We start from the raw sequence: 15,689 nt of genomic DNA, 5'->3' as shown, positions 1-15,689 counted from the left end.
TAGAGCTACAAATCCTCTGGAGGCCCTGGCCTGCAGAGATATGAAGAATTCACCAGTATTTCTCTATAATAGTTAATGCTAAAAGGGCCTCAAGTGGAAGAAAGCTCCTACTACTCCCTGAAAGTAAAGGCATCACCTACCAGGAGTTCACACTGTATTTCTCCTGTAAAATGCATATCCCGTGAGCCATTGGGTTGCTAGAGCTGAGCAAGAACTGAGGAGCTAAGACAGAAAATTCCTGCCAAGGTTGGGGAAAACAGGTCACAGTGGCTAGGCAGTGAGGTCACAGAGAGGTTTGTTTGCCCCAGACTCCATGGGGGAGGGGCCTAGGAGGCAGAGGGGCCCTAGAGGTCCCCCAAGCCCAGGCAGGGGACATGGTGTGGGAAAGGCAGCAGGGACAGGGCCCAAGACTAGTGCCAAGGGGTCTGGAGACATGAGGACAGGAGCAGGGAGAGGGCAGTTAAGATGGTGAGGAGAAGCCAGAGATAGAAGCTGCAAAAATTCACCAGGCTGTGAGGATAAGAGGAGGGGCTTGGGTGGGGGGAGTGTCAAGAGAAGGGCAAGAAGAGGTCAGCAAGAGATTTGGGGAGGGGTTACTTGGAGAAATTGGAATAAGGAACAAAGACAGGGAGGATTGAGCCATGGGTCTAGAGAGAAAGATGGGGAGGATTTGACAGCACAGAGCTGGAAGATAGAGCTATGAACCCCCAAAATAGTAGTTAATGAAAGACAGGCTGAGAGAAGGAAATAAAAGGCATGATCCTCATGGAACCCCTGTGCTCCCCTTTCTTCTTGGGTAGGTGAAGCGGAGCTGCCCTTCATGTGGCCCAGAGCCTGGGGGTGAAGAGAAGAAGGGGAGAGGGAACCCTATTTCTGTTCAGTTGTTCCCCCCAGAGCTGGTGAGTCCTTGAGGAGGGGGAGGTATTAAGAATAAAGGACTGGGAGTCAGACCACTGAGGGGCCCCCAATGACCCCTGCTTTCTCCCTCCTGCCCCTCAGGTGGAACATATCATCTCATTTCTCCCAGTCAGAGATGTAGTTGCCCTAGGCCAGACCTGCCACTACTTCCATGAAGTGTGCGATGCTGAGGGCGTGTGGAGACGCATCTGTCGCAAGCTCAGTCCTCGCCTACGAGAGCAGGGTTCTGGAGTCCGTCCCTGGAAGAGAGCTGCCATTCTTAACTGTACACCTTCCCCAGAACCTGTACTTCTCTTTGCCTCTGACCTACCTTATTCTGGGATTTCTCCTGCTCCATAGAGTTGCCTGATGACCTCAGCATTCCCAGCCAATCTTCCAGGGCTCCTTTCTCTGGAAGAAACTTGTTAGATTCAAACATGCCACTGAGTACTTCAAATCTCTAGAACCACGTTCTAATAGATGTCCCACCCAGAGCCCCCATTATTAGGATCCCTACCATGTCTCCTTCCATATTCAAACGCTTCCAAATCTTACCCTAGAGACATCTTCCACTCCCCAAACCACAAGCTTCCCCTCCTGTAAACCAGGGTTCCTCAACCTTGTCACTGCTGAGGTGTTTTGGACCAAATAATTCTTTTTTAAAAAAAAATGTTTTTATTGATATTTTTAGAAAGAGAGTATGGGAGAGGGAGAGAGAGAAACATTGATGAGAGAGAAATATTGATGAGCTGCCTCCTGCACACCCCCACTGTGGATTGAGCCTACAATCTGGGCATGTGCTCTGACCTGAAATCCAACCGTAACCTCTGGGTGCAAGGGATGACACTCAACCAACTGAGCCACACTGGCCAGGGCCCAAATAATTCTTTGAAGTGGGGAACTCTCCTGTGCATTACAGAATGTTTAGCAGTACCCTTGGGCTCTACCCACTAGATGCCAGTAGCACCTCCCTCAGTTGTGACAACCAATGTCCCCTGAGAGATAAATTCTCCCCCAGACTGAGAAACATGCTCTAAACCCCCCTTCCTTTCCAGGGAATCCCTATCCACTTCATCTCACATAGTAGAGATTAAGGGAGATCTGGATAATAGATCCAGAGATAGGGGTGAGGGAGAGTTACTGGTCTTTCTGAGTCATTCTTTTTTAACTGCTCTTTCTTCCTCACTCCTCTGATTCTTTTCTGTGTATTTATTATATGTCCCTTGATGTCTCCTGTTTCTCATAAATATCCTCCCCCCACGCCAAGACTAAGTCTTAGACTCTGGGAAATATCCTAAGCTGTCAGAGTAAATCTTCTTAATGCTACGAAAGTTTGGATCAAAGAAGTGCTCATTTAGAAGCATGTTTATGGCCCCGGGCTGAGGTGGGCCAGGAAAATTAACCTTTAGTCATTGGGTATAATTAAGGATATCCTCTAAGCTCTCCATATGTCCTTTGGAAGGGGTACCTTTCCCAGTCCTGGGGATGGAGAGAAGCTAAATAGCAGGATATCTGAGAAATCTTGTTTGCCCAAGCTCTGATTCATCTCCCTGGTGTTATCCCAACCCATTGAACCTTCCATATCCCTCCCTTCTCCAGACACGAAAGGCCTGTATTTCCAGGCATTTGGGGGCCGCCGCCGCTGTCTCAGCAAGAGTGTAGCCCCTCTTCTAGCCCATGGCTACCGCCGCTTCTTGCCCACCAAGGATCACATCTTTATTCTTGACTATGCGGGGACCCTCTTCTTCCTCAAAAATGCCCTGGTCTCCTCCACCCTTGGCCAGATCCAGTGGAAGCGAGCCTGCCGCTATGTTGTTTTGTGTCGAGGAGCCAAAGATGTGAGTAGCAGAACTTTGACAGCTAAGAACCCACCCAACCTCCAGGAACCCAGGGCCCACATCAGAATTGAGGTGTCCTCCTTAGGACAGCTGCCTTCCCATACCAGGAACTGGAAAACAAGTCTCCATTTCCTAGCTCCGTACCCAACTATCTCATCTCCTACCCCAGCCTCATTCCACTCCAAGCTCTAGATCCCAGACCCCTTTGTCTTTTCCTACAGTTTGCCTCAGACCCAAGATGTGACACAGTTTACCGTAAATACCTCTATGTGTTGGCCACTCGGGAGCAGCTGGAAGTGGTAGGCACAACCGGCAGCCGGGCCTGCGACTGTGTCGAGGTCTATCTGCAGTCTAGTGGGCAGCGGGTCTTCAAAATGACCTTCCATCACTCCATGAGCTTCAAACAGATTGTGCTGGTTGGTCAGGAGACTCAGCGGGCTCTACTGCTCCTCACAGGTGTGGCTTTGAGCAGTAGTTTACAAATTGTTTTCTGAAGATTCTTCAAGACCTGCTGCAGGGGATGGGGAGGGAGGCCTCACACAGGGTTCTGAATGCCATCTCAAACCAATTAGCTCTGCTTTTGTCTGTCTCCTACTCTAAGATTCTGCATATTTCATATATGCAAAGGGCCCTGCTTTAAATTCTAATCTCCCCAACCTCCATACCAGGCACCTCACTTTGTACCCTATACTGCCTCCCTGTACCTAACCACACTCCAGACTTCTTAATGCTATGCAAGGCCCTAAATCCCCAAACATCATTCCCAACATTCAGACTGTATTCTTCCAAATCTACTAGGTTTTCTCTCCATTCATTTCTCACACTAAAAAGGACTTCCCTGGTTTATTTTTGGTGGTAAGGGGCTGGAATCTGGGAAAAATGAGACCACTCTTTCCTTATTTCATCTCTACCCTTTTTCTTAAACCCCACTCTAGGGTAGTAATGTTTCATCTTGTATGGTTTAGGGGGTCTATTGGGAAGTTAATGTGGATATTGGAGGGTTCCTTCTCCCACATAATTGTCTGCTTCCCCCAATCTCCAGAGGAAGGAAAGATCTACTCTTTGGTAGTGAATGAAACCCAGCTGGACCAGCCACGCTCCTACACAGTCCAGCTGGCCCTGAGGAAGGTGTCCCGTTGCCTGCCTCACCTGCGTGTGGCCTGCATGGCTTCCAACCAGAGCAGTACTCTATACATTACGGGTAAGAACCACCTCCCTTTTTGCTCGAGGCCCCAGCCTTGGACAGATCTTCCAGATACCCGCAATCATTATTCCAGCTCTGTGGTGGACCCCTGGGGCATCCTAGTAAAAAGATGTTGTTTAGATTCCCAGACATCATAGCTGGTGAATTCTAGTGGGTGTGAGACTCCCCGGATCTTGTAGTTTTCATCCCAGGTGGGGCCTTATCCCTAGGAAATGGGTGCCCAAAGCTGCTGAGCTGAGGGCACCCGACCCCCCAGATGAGGGGGGAGTGTATTTTGAGGTGCATACCCCAGGGGTGTATCGTGATCTCTTTGGGACCCTTCAAGCCTTTGACCCCCTGGACCAGCAGATGCCACTTGCTCTCTCACTACCTGCCAAGGTAGGATCCTGGAGGGATGGGGAAGATCATTACAGGAGGGACTTTAGGGGTTGAAAGGTTCTGAAGGTCTGAAATATGAACAGGAATCAAATGATTGATCAGGGAGGGACAGGGGACCCAAAGAGATGGGTGACATAGAGGGCAAGACCAAAAGAGATCAGCAGGTTAGTGGCTGGGAGGTTTTGGAGTTCAGAGTTCCTCTGGAGGGAACTGAATGCCCACCTCCCCTTTCTGTCTTACCCCCTAGATCCTATTCTGTGCTCTTGGCTACAATCACCTTGGCTTGGTGGATGAATTTGGCCGAATCTTTATGCAGGGAAATAACAGATATGGGCAGCTGGGAACAGGGGACAAAATGGACCGAGGGGAACCCACACAGGTGAGACTGTTTCCCAGAAATTCTCATCTTGACCCCTTCTTTCAATTCCTTGACCTCTGGATCTCTCCACTTCATTTCCATAAAATCCACTTTCTACGCCCTAGGAGGTTAAGCCAACCAGTATGTAATGCCCATCATATTTTGCATGTCTTATCCAGGGTTGACACTATGAAGTTTGTTCTGTGCAGTGCATGCTGTAAGTGTAAGAGGAATTTAGTGAAGCAGGGAGACCTGGGTGGGCTGGAATAACAAGAAAAGGTGAGATGTGAGTAGGGCCTCGTGGGTTAGAAAGGATTCAGGTGGGACTAGGGAAAGTTACCTGTGTAATAGGGATGAGGACACAGCTTACACATAACTGGGACAGTGAAAAGGCTGGCCTGACTAAAGGAGGGAGGGTATTTTGTAAATAGTTGGATATGAGGTGGTATATAAGTGGGTGTGAGCTTGGAGAGGTATAGATATGGGAGAGTCATTTCGGGTTCCAGAGTAGGAGAAGGCAACCACACAGGTGACTGAGAACAGGTCACCTGGCCAGAGTGCACAGGAGACCGAGAGTGAGAGGCCCACTGGGAGGCTGTTAAGTGACAGGAGCATTTAAGACAAGGGCCTGGGGCTGGTACAGTGAGAATAGAAAGGAGATATTGAGATATATGAGATATCTTAAAAGAAAATGAACAGGCCCTGGGAACTGATTAGATGTGAACAGAAGGGTGGAGGACAAAGGTATCTCTGGCAATAGTTCCCTTGAAGAAAAATGGTATCAGCAACAAACATGTGAATTGGAAGGGGATGCTGCTGTGAATAAAGAACATAAATTTGGACTTTCTTGCAGTGAGAGTAGGACAGTAAAGTGGAAATATCTCACTGGCAATTTGGTTCCAAATTGGAAAAAAAGTTGAAATGACAAAAGTAGAGATCAAGGAGTAAACCTGGTAGGAGCCACCATTATAGGCAGAGGGAATGAAAAGTTTGCCCCTGACACAGGAGGCATGCCCTGTTCCAGAAGCCATGGGCACAGGAAGTTTCCAACAGGAAGAAGTGATTAATGGTGACAGAGATAATGTAGGAATATACTTTACTGACATGGAAAGATGGTCATGCCATATTTTTAAGTGAAAAAAAAAAGTGTGAAATGGTTTACATAGTATGATCCCAGTTTTGTTTAAAAAGACAATTTACATGTACAGTTGACCTTTGAACAACACAGGGGTTAGAGATACCACCCACTATGCAGTCAAAAATCCGCATGTAACTTCAGGTAGCCCTCCACATATTTAGATTCCCAACCACAGTTAAAAATACAGTAGTCCCACCTGGACGGTGTGGCTCAGTGGTTGAGCATGGGCCTATGAACCAGGAGGTCACGGTTAGATTTCCAGTTGGCACATGCCTGGGTTGTGGGGCATGCAGGAGGCAGCCGATTAATGATTCTTATCATTGATATTTCTATCACTCTATCCCTCCCCCTTCCTCTCTGAAATAAATTTTAAAAAATATTTTAAAACTGTTTAAAAAAATACAGTAGACCCTCATACAACACAGGTTTGATCTGTACAGGCCTATGCATAAGTGGCCTGCACTTTAAATCTGGGTAAAAGTGGACCTGTACAGTTCAAACCTGTGTGGTTCAAGGATCAACTGCATTTGTATAGGCAGCAGTAAAGAAGATCCAGCAAGAGATTAACAGTGGGTGGTGGGATTTCCAGTGATCTTTAAATTAATTTTTGCTTGCCAATATCTTATAATGTTTCTACAATGACCATAAATTACTTATCTGTCTTCAAAATAAAAATGCTCACATTGTCAAGAGAAAACATCCAGGAGAGGCCCTGGGATTTGGCAGCCAGCAGGTCAAGTGCATTTGGAAAACATGTCAGTAGCATAGAAGGAAGAAAAGCCAGATCACAAAAAAGTTCAGGAAAGACTGGCTGTAGTGAGAACAAGAATGTGGTCAACGTCAGACTGGTCATGTAACCAGTTCTTCTGCCTAAAGAACAGAGATAGGAGGCAGCAGAAATCAGGAGGAAATATTTTAAAATAGCCATTTGAAAAGATAATATGAAAAACTGAAAATATTAGAGAGAGAAGGAAGGACTACAAGGAAGGAAATTCCTTTCTGGGGGCTAACCTAGAATTGCAAAGGAGAGGTTGGGTCTTTAAGCCTTGGGAAGATACTCCTCACCCTGAGGCTGGAAAGCTGGATGAGAGGTTGGACTAGCTGAGGTCTGTGGGGTCAGAATGAGAGAACAGACAGCAGGCCGTGGCCTCAGGCAAATAACCTATTTTCTGGGAAGCAAAGATGAGGAACCAACGGAAGTGCTAGAGCCCATTGGTCAGACTGGGGCTTCAGGAGAACCAAGGAGGGAGAGATTGCTGCTGGTCTTCACTCAGCAGGGAGACCTCCTGGGGAAGGTGTGCTGGGTCCCATTTCTTCCCTCTCCTAGCGTCTCTAGATTCTGCCCTGAGCCTTCTCTGACCTGGGCCCCTAGTCCCTTGGTGTATCCCCCTTAGGGATCCTGGCCCTGTATCCTCAGGTGTATTATCTGCAACACCCCATTGCCCTGTGGTGTGGCCTCAACCACTCCCTGGTGCTGAGCCAGGGCTTGGACTTCAGCAAGGAGCTGCTGGGCTGTGGCTGTGGGGCTGGAGGCCGCCTCCCCGGCTGGCCTAAGGGGAGCGCCTCCTTCGTCAAACTCCATGTCAAGGTCAGAGCAGGGTCAGGCGAATGGGCAACCAGGGAGGGCAGGTAGCCCACAGGATTCTGGCTGTGGCTACTGCGGGGGCCCCAAGGGCCCCGTTTCCCCTATACCACCCCACCTCCCTTTTCGGTCAGGCACCATGGCTCCTGGCTCTCTCCCTTAGCAGATCCTGCTGGTGCTCTCTGACCTCACACAACCTTGGGGTTCAGCCAGCCAGCTCACTTGCTGGCTCAGGGCTGGTCTGAGGGGGAGGGACACAACAGCTGGGGCTTCGTGGGAACCCCTCAGTAAAGGCCCCACTCAGCCATGCCCCTTCTCCCCTCCAAGGTCCCTTTGTGTGCCTGCTCCCTTTGCTCTACCAGAGAGTGTCTCTACATGCTGTCCAGCCATGACATTGAGCAGCATCCCGCCTACCGAGACCTACCAGCCAGCAAGGTGGTGGGGACCCCTGAACCCAGTCCAGGGTCCGGAGTACTCCAGGACCCTGGGGGGACAGCTTGGGCCTGTAAGGAGTACCTCAGCCAGATCTACAGTTGCTCCACGTTGCAGGACCGCATGGAAAAGATGAAGGAGATCGTGGGCTGGATGCCCTTGATGGCTGCACAGAAGGATTTCTTTTGGGAGGCTCTGGACATGCTACAGAAGGCTGCTGGAGGGGTTGGACAAGGCCCCCCAACACCTGAGAGCTGACCCCCCTCTCCTAGTCTCACCCCTGTAGGGAGAGTCTGGCTCTGGGCCAAAGGCTAAGGAGAGATGGAGTGGTAGCAATGAACACTGTGCATGGGAAGGGGGCACAGTGGGGTGGGGACTGCTGGACATGCCAGGGTGGGGTGGGAACTGTTTTGTAAAATGTTCGAGGGGCTGCCCAGGAGGGGCCTCCAATCTTACTATCATGGACAAGAGATTTGATGGACAAATAGAATAAAAGGCTGAAGTGAGGCCTAGTTTGGGACCCTGGAGCCTGGGAGGACAATGGGGCACGGAATGGGGGACCCAATGCCTAGCTCAGTGGGTGAGGGAGGGCAGGAGCATAGACAGGGGCGGGCAGAGCAGCAGCTGCTCAAGCACCTTCAGCTTGCTTTCCCCTTCCACTCCCAAGACCTGACCAATCTTCTTGACTGGAAATCCTAGCCCTGCCTTCTGGAACAACATATGCCAGCATTTGCCAACCTTTAGGACCTCATGGACCATCAATGGTCATATGCTATTGGTGCCCCCCACTGGATCCTCTTATTCCCATCCTGAAGAAGCCATTTCTGACTTGTGACAGTTTTCTATCCATTTTCCTTCATCCCTGTGAAGTCAACCTCTCTCCTCCCTGCTTTCTGTTTACCTTCCGGATCTGATCTCACGTGTCCTTTCCCCCTACTTTTTACTCTATCCTCCTCTTCCTGCAGAAAGGAGACACTCCCTTTATCCACATGCCATGCCTCCCTGCCCCATTCCTGTACCTCCAGATAATTTGGGAGAAAATGGGTGAGCAGAATTCTTTTCTCCTTGGCCTAGTCTGGCCTGGGGATAGAAGATAGTGGAAATTTGAAGCGGAAAGTAAGTTGGAGCAGGTGGTGGTTGGGAAGGGAGTGAATGCTTAAAGGTTGGGAGTCCAGGAAAGGACTTTCTCTGGGTGCTAAAGAAGCAACAATGGAGAGGATCATGAGTGGGCTGGAGAGTCCTGGGGAAGGACTAGAGGCTCTGTTCACAAGATGCTTGGGCACTGGACAGAACGGGCTTCCAGATGACATTACTTGATGCCTAGATTATGGCTGAGGTCCTGATGCTCCCTCAGCCCTTCATTGCTCCTCCCACTACTTAGGTCAATATTTATGTGTCCTTTACCTAGAGAGGCCCCTGGACTCACCACTGTCCCAGTTCCTCTCTCCCTGTCCCGCCTTCCCCACGGCCCTCCCCACTGGCCAGTCCCCACGCCCACAGATCCGAGGCTGCCTCATCTGGCACCAATTATCCCTGCTGCTGCCGCTGCCGCTGCTGCTTCTGCTGCTGAACTCGGGCTGGCTGCTGCCTCTGTCTTGAGGACCCCAGCGCCTCTCCCCTCAGCCATGCTGCCTGCTGCCACAGCCTCCCTCTTGGGGCTCCTCCTCACTGCCTGGACCCTGCTGCCCTTCGCCCAGGGCCAGACCCCCAACTATACCAGGTAGGTCTCTTGGCACCTTCTAGTTAGCTTGAGTGAGCTTCAAAAGCCAACTCCTGAGGGGTTATGCCTGTGGATCTTGTGCATTCTTTTTCTAACATCACCCCCAAGATCTCCCAGTTCCTACTCTTCTCTGGTCCCCAAGTCTACCCTCCCCGCTACAAGACCACTGTCTCCTGTAGGTCACCACTGCTCCCCATTTCCTCAGCCTCTGTCCTCTTCCTTCTGTCTCCCCATTCACTCCATGGAACGTGAGAAAGCCAAGACCTTGAACTTGCTTGATAGCTGGACATCTGGATTCCAGGAAAGCAATTAGATATTATGGGGGAAAGCGAGGCAGCAAGTGGGAGACTTGGGGTCAGATACTCAAGTAGTTAGCTGCAACAGAAGCAAAGAAAAGGTTGAGAAGTCAGGGAGCCTGGTCTCCAGGTTCAATGTGAGGGCCATCGCTGCTGCTTCTCGCTCAACTCCCCGCCCCCTCCCCCGCACAGACTCGTGGCGTGGCTGTGTCTACATCTGGAAGTAGTTAGGCAGCTGCTGTGGACTGCCTGGCAGTGCAAAGCGGGGAGAGTAAGGGGGGGGGGCGCTAAGGAGGATTCCGGGAATTCCTGTTGTGTTGGGGGTGGGGACTGGGAGTTGGAGGCATAGCTAAGTTGCTGGCCCTACTTTTTCCTGGTCCTCTACTATAGTATTTCCCTCCTCAATTTCATCTAGGGTGGCTGAGGCCGTCCCAGATCCCTTAGGCCTTTCTCCCTCATCCTCAGGTTTCCCTACCCTCATTACCCTATCCCAGTCTGTCCACTACTCCCCCACCCATGCTGACCCCTCTTCTGTCCTCCAGACCTGTGTTCCTGTGTGGAGGGGATGTCACTGGGGAATCAGGTTACGTGGCAAGTGAGAGTTTTCCCAACCTCTACCCCCCCAATAAGGAGTGCATCTGGACAATAACGGTGAGAAGGCCCCTCTGGTCACTACCCCTTGTCAAAGTCTCCAAGGCCTGGGTCCAGCCAGTCAAAGGCCCTCCCCCAGCACTACTATTACTCCCTGGGGAAGTCCAAGACCCCTCCCCTCTGGTCACTGATCCATCAGTGTCCACAATAATACGTGGCAAGTGTTCTCACTCTTTAACCCTTAATTCAATGCCAGCTACTCCATTCCCAACTTCCTTCCTGCCCCCTGTAAATCTCTCCATAGACCTCAAGCCTTGCCCCCTGCACAAGCCACAAGCCTGATGCAGAGCCCAGGCCCTCTGCTCTGCACCCTGATGGGGTTCCTTCATGTTCAGGCCCAACTTTATCCAGGCAATGCTTGGGGAAAGGGAAGTGCCCTCTGCCTGGGTTGTGTATGACCTGACTTTGCAGGTCCCCACCCCTGTCTCTGCAATCAGGTCCCTGAAGGCCAGACTGTGTCCCTTTCCTTCCGAGTATTTGACCTGGAGCTACACCCTGCCTGCCGTTACGATGCTCTGGAGGTCTTTGCTGGGTCTGGAACCTCGGGCCAGCGGCTCGGACGCTTCTGTGGGACCTTCCGGCCAGCACCCATAGTGGCCCCTGGCAACCAGGTGACCCTGAAGATGACAGCGGATGAGGGTACAGGAGGACGAGGCTTCCTGCTCTGGTACAGCGGGCGGGCCACCTCGAGCACTGGTGAGACGTTCCTCACCTTCTCCTTCCCCTTCTCCTGGTCCCACCCTGGCAAGGCCCCGCCCTCAGCCTTAACCTTCACCCCAAGATCCTAGGTCCCCATTGCCTCCCTTTCCCTTTTTCCTCACTAACTGCCCCTCCAGTCCCTCCTCCCCATCTTCTCTCCCCTCTCCCGCTCCCGCCACCCCCCTCTTCCAGGCCCCACCCCAGGCGCGAGGCGGAAATGGGTCACCGACCCGCGGGTGGAATGGGCGGCCTGGGGTTACTGGGACGGTGAGTAACTGCCCGCCCCCGTCCGCAATCGGGCTCCCTCTGACTGGCGTGAGCGGGCACCCCTGGGAAGGGGGACCAGGTTCCTCCGACCCAGAGCCTCCTACACCCAGCCCGGGGCTCCCGATTGCGGTCCCATCACCTCCTCCTGGCGGCAGAAGTCTCCCCTAAAATATTTAAGACCTCCCAAAGGGGCTTATGCCCCAATTTGAGGGGACCCTCACAGCGTGGGGACTCTTGAGCCTGCAAAGGGGACTTCTCTGCCAGGTAGAGGAGATGGGATCTAACAGGGGAAGAGGAACGGTGTGGCAGCGGGTCAGGGGGAGGGGCAATAAGGGGCGTGTCCAACCAATTCCTCCTCCCCCTTCCACCACCTGCCTGGGTGCCCGGAGGTCCTGCGCCTTGCTCTTCCTCTGCTAACCTACCCACCGTTTCCTTCCCCTCATCTCTTCTCGCCCCTCATCCTGAGACCCCGACATCCGACCTTCCTGCACGAGCTCCCAGCCTAGAGCTTTTCTCAAGCTGACCGAGGATCTCCACTACCCCCACCCTACTCCTCTCTCCCCTCCCCAGAGCACCAGTTTTGCGGGGGGCGGCTGGAAAAGGCCCAGGGAACACTGACCACGCCCAACTGGCCCGAGTCTGATTACCCCCCGGGTATCAGCTGTTCCTGGCACATCATCGCGCCCCCAAACCAGGTACCGACCCCCTGCCCGGGCTGCCCTCCGGACCTGAGCAGTGTCCTCCAGCATGCAGCTAGCAAAGATTTATTGAACATCTACTATGTCCTAAGCACTGAGCTTTCGCTGGTGGGAAGCAAAAACAGACCCAAACTGCTTGCATGCAAACAAAAATGTAAAATTATACCTATGATCAGTGAGGTATCTGATGCTGATAAACTTGGTGTGTGTGTGGTGATGGTGAGGTGGTGGAGGTGGTGGGGGAGGTGGAGGAGGTGGATTTTGGGTCTATTCCTTGAGAATGAGCCTGGACTTGACCTTGCCCACCATGGCGGAGGACACCACTTCAGGATTCCTGTGTATGTAATCCTCTGAGCTGTGGTATGAAAACATTAAGAGGAGGATGCGAGGGAGGTGAGAGGAGGCTACTGTAAACATCACCAAAGGAAGTGAGAGGTGCCAAGCAGCCTCTGCCCTGTGCCCTGGCATCAGGTGATCTCGCTGACCTTCGGGAAGTTTGACGTGGAGCCGGACACCTACTGCCGCTATGACTCGGTCAGTGTGTTCAACGGAGCCGTGAGTGACGACGCCAAGAGGCTGGGGAAGTTCTGCGGAGACACAGCCCCGGGGTGAGGGGACAGGACCTGGGTGGGTTGCAGGTCAGGATTTCTCCACCTGCTCAGGAGTCTGACCTCTGGCTGCTGTTGGGATGGGAGGGGCTTAGCTGAAGAGGCGGGATCTGAACCCATGAGCTCCAAACCAGTGGGTGGAGCAGGTAGGGGACTACTAGGCCCTGCATCAGTCCCGTGGACCTTGGATACACAGGCTATTGGGGCCTAAGAAGTCGGGAAGCTAATGTAGCCAACTTGGGGGCTGGCGCCTGGGTAGAGGCAGGGTGCAGGCCCTCTTGACACCTCCCACAATGCCCTGCTGCCGCCTGCAGTCCCATCTCCTCCGAAGGGAATGAGCTCCTCGTCCAGTTCGTCTCAGACCTTAGCGTCACTGCCGATGGATTCTCAGCCTCCTACAGGACCCTGCCGCGGGGTGCCGCCAAAGAAGGGCCGGCTCAGAGCCCGGGAGAGGATGCCCGGCCAGGTCCCCCGCTCCTTGGCCCGGGCCCCAAGCCAGGAGCCCCGCCCAAAGTCAAGCTGGGACCCCCACCTGCGGAGAAACCAAAAGCCGCACCTGAGGTCCAGGCAACTCCTGTGGGCCCTGGTGAGTCTGAGAGTCTGAGAAGGGGGAGGAAGAGGATGCAGACTGAGTTCATTCCTGGGCTCGCTCATTCATTCATTCATTCATTCATACAACACTCATGGGTGCCACCTCTGTGCTAATAATGGTTGGCACTGGGTACTGAGACCCAAAGCTGGATAGAACTTTGAACAAGTTCAAATCAATAAGGCTGTTATTGGGGAAATAGATCACCTTCCACAAACAATGTCCCCCTCCTCCTCCTAGATGCACCCAGTGTCACCTGCCCAAAACAGTGCCGGCGGACAGGCACCTTGCAGAGCAACTTCTGTACCAGCAATCTGGGTAAGAAGCCTCATTCACATGCTCTGCTCTTCCAGATCTTCTAACTCCCGTCCTGTCCCCAAAGTACCCTCCCCCTTTTGGTTCTAGCCTTGCCCTGGCCGCCTGTCTCCTCATCTCTCACCCTCACTCTCCCACAGTGGTGACGGCAACAGTGAAGTCCATGGTTCGGGGCCCAGGAGAGGGCCTTACTGTCACTGTCAGTCTCATTGGTGCTTACAAAACTGGAGGCCTGGACCTGCCCTCTGCACCCACTGATACCTCCTTGAAGTTTTACGTGCCTTGCAAGCAGTGCCCCCCCATGAAGAAAGGTAACAGGGATGTGGAGTAGAGGAGAAGGGTACTTAGCTTCATGGAAATGAGAGAGGTAGTAGAATATAAGGGGCTCAGACAAGGAGGCACATCTTTACGGTATATAACATGAGCTCTCAATCTTTCCCTTCCCTCTCCCAGGAGCCAGTTATCTGCTGATGGGCCAGGTGGAAGAGAACAGAGGTCCTATCCTTCCTCCAGATAGCTTTGTGGTTCTCTACCGGCCCAACCAGGATCAGATCCTCACCAATCTCAGCAAGAGGAGGTGCCCCTCCCAGCCTGTTCGGGCTGCTAGGTCCCAGGCCTGAAATCCAGGCCAACCTTGGCCATTGGCCCTAGGGATCCATTTTTTATCCAAATAAATATTCCTTGACTGAGGAAGGGGTCACATATCCATCTTTATGGTTTTGGTGCCCATCTTGGGGATTTCTTTTCATTCATTCAATAAACTCAACAGACATTTATTATACAGAATCTTTTAAGAGCCCAAGTTGGATCTTGTCACCCCTTTGCTAAAAACTCCCCATATTCTCCACACATATGCAAAAAACACACACACAATGGTAACTATAGTGTGTCCCCCCAAAAAATGTATATACACACTTTGAATAATTATAAAGGCAGTGTTTATTAAAATACATTTCATTTTTAAAACTGAGCTATCAGCTTATAAAGTATGTATACATTTTTGGGGACACCCTGTCTTTAGAGATGATGGATATATTAATGAGTTTGATTGTGGTAATCTTTTCACAGTGTATACAAATCATCAAGTTGTAGACCTTAAATATATACAGTTTTTATGTCAAAGATATCTCAAGGCTGTAAAAAAGAAAATTTAAATACTCTCCTACAGTTTTTCATCAGTCTCAAAATAAAATCCAAAGTCCTACTGTAGGCTCAAAGGCTCTGGATGTCCTGCATCCTTCATCCCCCTTACTCTCATCTCCAATTATTGTCTTCCTTAAAATCACTGTTCCAGTCACACTGGCTCTATGACTATTTCTAGTACATTGGCTTTGCCTGTGCTATCCCTCTACCTGGAATTCTCAGTTAGATCTCAGCTCCAAGTTCATTCTAGTCAGTCATTTGTTCATTCCAAATGGCAGGCATTAGCCCTGGCCGGGTGACTCAGTTGGTTAGAAGTCCTCCCAGTATGCCAAGATTGCGGGTTTGATCCCCAGTCAGGGCACATACAAGAATCAACCACTGAATGCAGAAATAAGTGTCTAATAACAAATCGATGTTTTTCTCTCTCAAATCAATAAATAAAAACAAATGGCAGGCACTGTTTTAGGCACCAACGGTACAACAAAACAAAGTCCCTCATTTTGTGGAGCAGAGATAAATGGTAAAATAAACATAAGGACAAGTAGCTCTATGAGTGCTATGAAGAAAACATCATGATCAAGAGGACAGACAGGGATTCTACATTATATAGAGTGCTCAGGCAAGGCTTTTGGATAAGATCCACTGTTTTTGCTCCACTGCTAACTGTGTGGCCTGGGGAAGACTTCACCTTGCTGAGATTTCCTTGTTTGTAAGAGTTGAATATATGGAATGGTAATGTATGTGGCAACAATAATAATAATAATGTAAGTGGCAGGGTTGGTAAATCTTAATTCCAAGTGTAAATGTGATTTCCGAATCCCGTGCAGAAAGGAGAGAATCAGGAGCGGAACCCAGGGCTGAGACCTGAGTCCAACT

General features: G+C 51.1%; 2 protein-coding genes across 4 annotated transcripts; both read left to right on the top strand.

Moving 5' to 3' along the window:
- Positions 1–360: 360 nt before the first annotated feature.
- FBXO24 (F-box protein 24) lies at positions 361–8,369 on the top strand. 3 transcript variants are annotated; one of them, XM_054714892.1, is made up of 11 exons: positions 361–468; positions 801–899; positions 1,000–1,183; positions 2,497–2,735; positions 2,957–3,191; positions 3,778–3,936; positions 4,196–4,317; positions 4,565–4,696; positions 7,231–7,401; positions 7,723–7,830; positions 7,945–8,369. In XM_054714892.1, the coding sequence occupies exons 1-11, from the start codon at positions 466–468 to the stop codon at positions 8,083–8,085; spliced, it is 1,593 nt and encodes a 530-aa protein (XP_054570867.1). In that variant the 5' UTR covers positions 361–465; the 3' UTR covers positions 8,086–8,369. The 3 variants fall into 3 exon arrangements, with proteins under 3 accessions (XP_054570867.1, XP_054570866.1, XP_028001023.1); XM_054714891.1 differs by having other exon boundaries at positions 4,265–4,317; positions 7,723–8,356; XM_028145222.2 differs by having other exon boundaries at positions 7,723–8,348.
- Positions 8,370–9,326: 957 nt separating this feature from the next.
- PCOLCE (procollagen C-endopeptidase enhancer) lies at positions 9,327–14,456 on the top strand. The gene is made up of 9 exons (XM_008141411.3): positions 9,327–9,547; positions 10,386–10,494; positions 10,932–11,190; positions 12,031–12,155; positions 12,630–12,766; positions 13,081–13,352; positions 13,596–13,673; positions 13,811–13,981; positions 14,124–14,456. The coding sequence occupies exons 1-9, from the start codon at positions 9,453–9,455 to the stop codon at positions 14,288–14,290; spliced, it is 1,413 nt and encodes a 470-aa protein (XP_008139633.3). The 5' UTR covers positions 9,327–9,452; the 3' UTR covers positions 14,291–14,456.
- The last annotated feature ends 1,233 nt before the right edge of the window (positions 14,457–15,689 follow it).

Source organism: Eptesicus fuscus, chromosome 4, assembly GCF_027574615.1.
Source record: "Eptesicus fuscus isolate TK198812 chromosome 4, DD_ASM_mEF_20220401, whole genome shotgun sequence".
In the NCBI taxonomy this organism is placed as follows: Eukaryota; Metazoa; Chordata; class Mammalia; order Chiroptera; family Vespertilionidae; genus Eptesicus; species Eptesicus fuscus.
The sequence above is the reverse complement of the archived record's forward strand: the minus strand, read 5'-3'. Positions and strand labels throughout refer to the sequence as shown.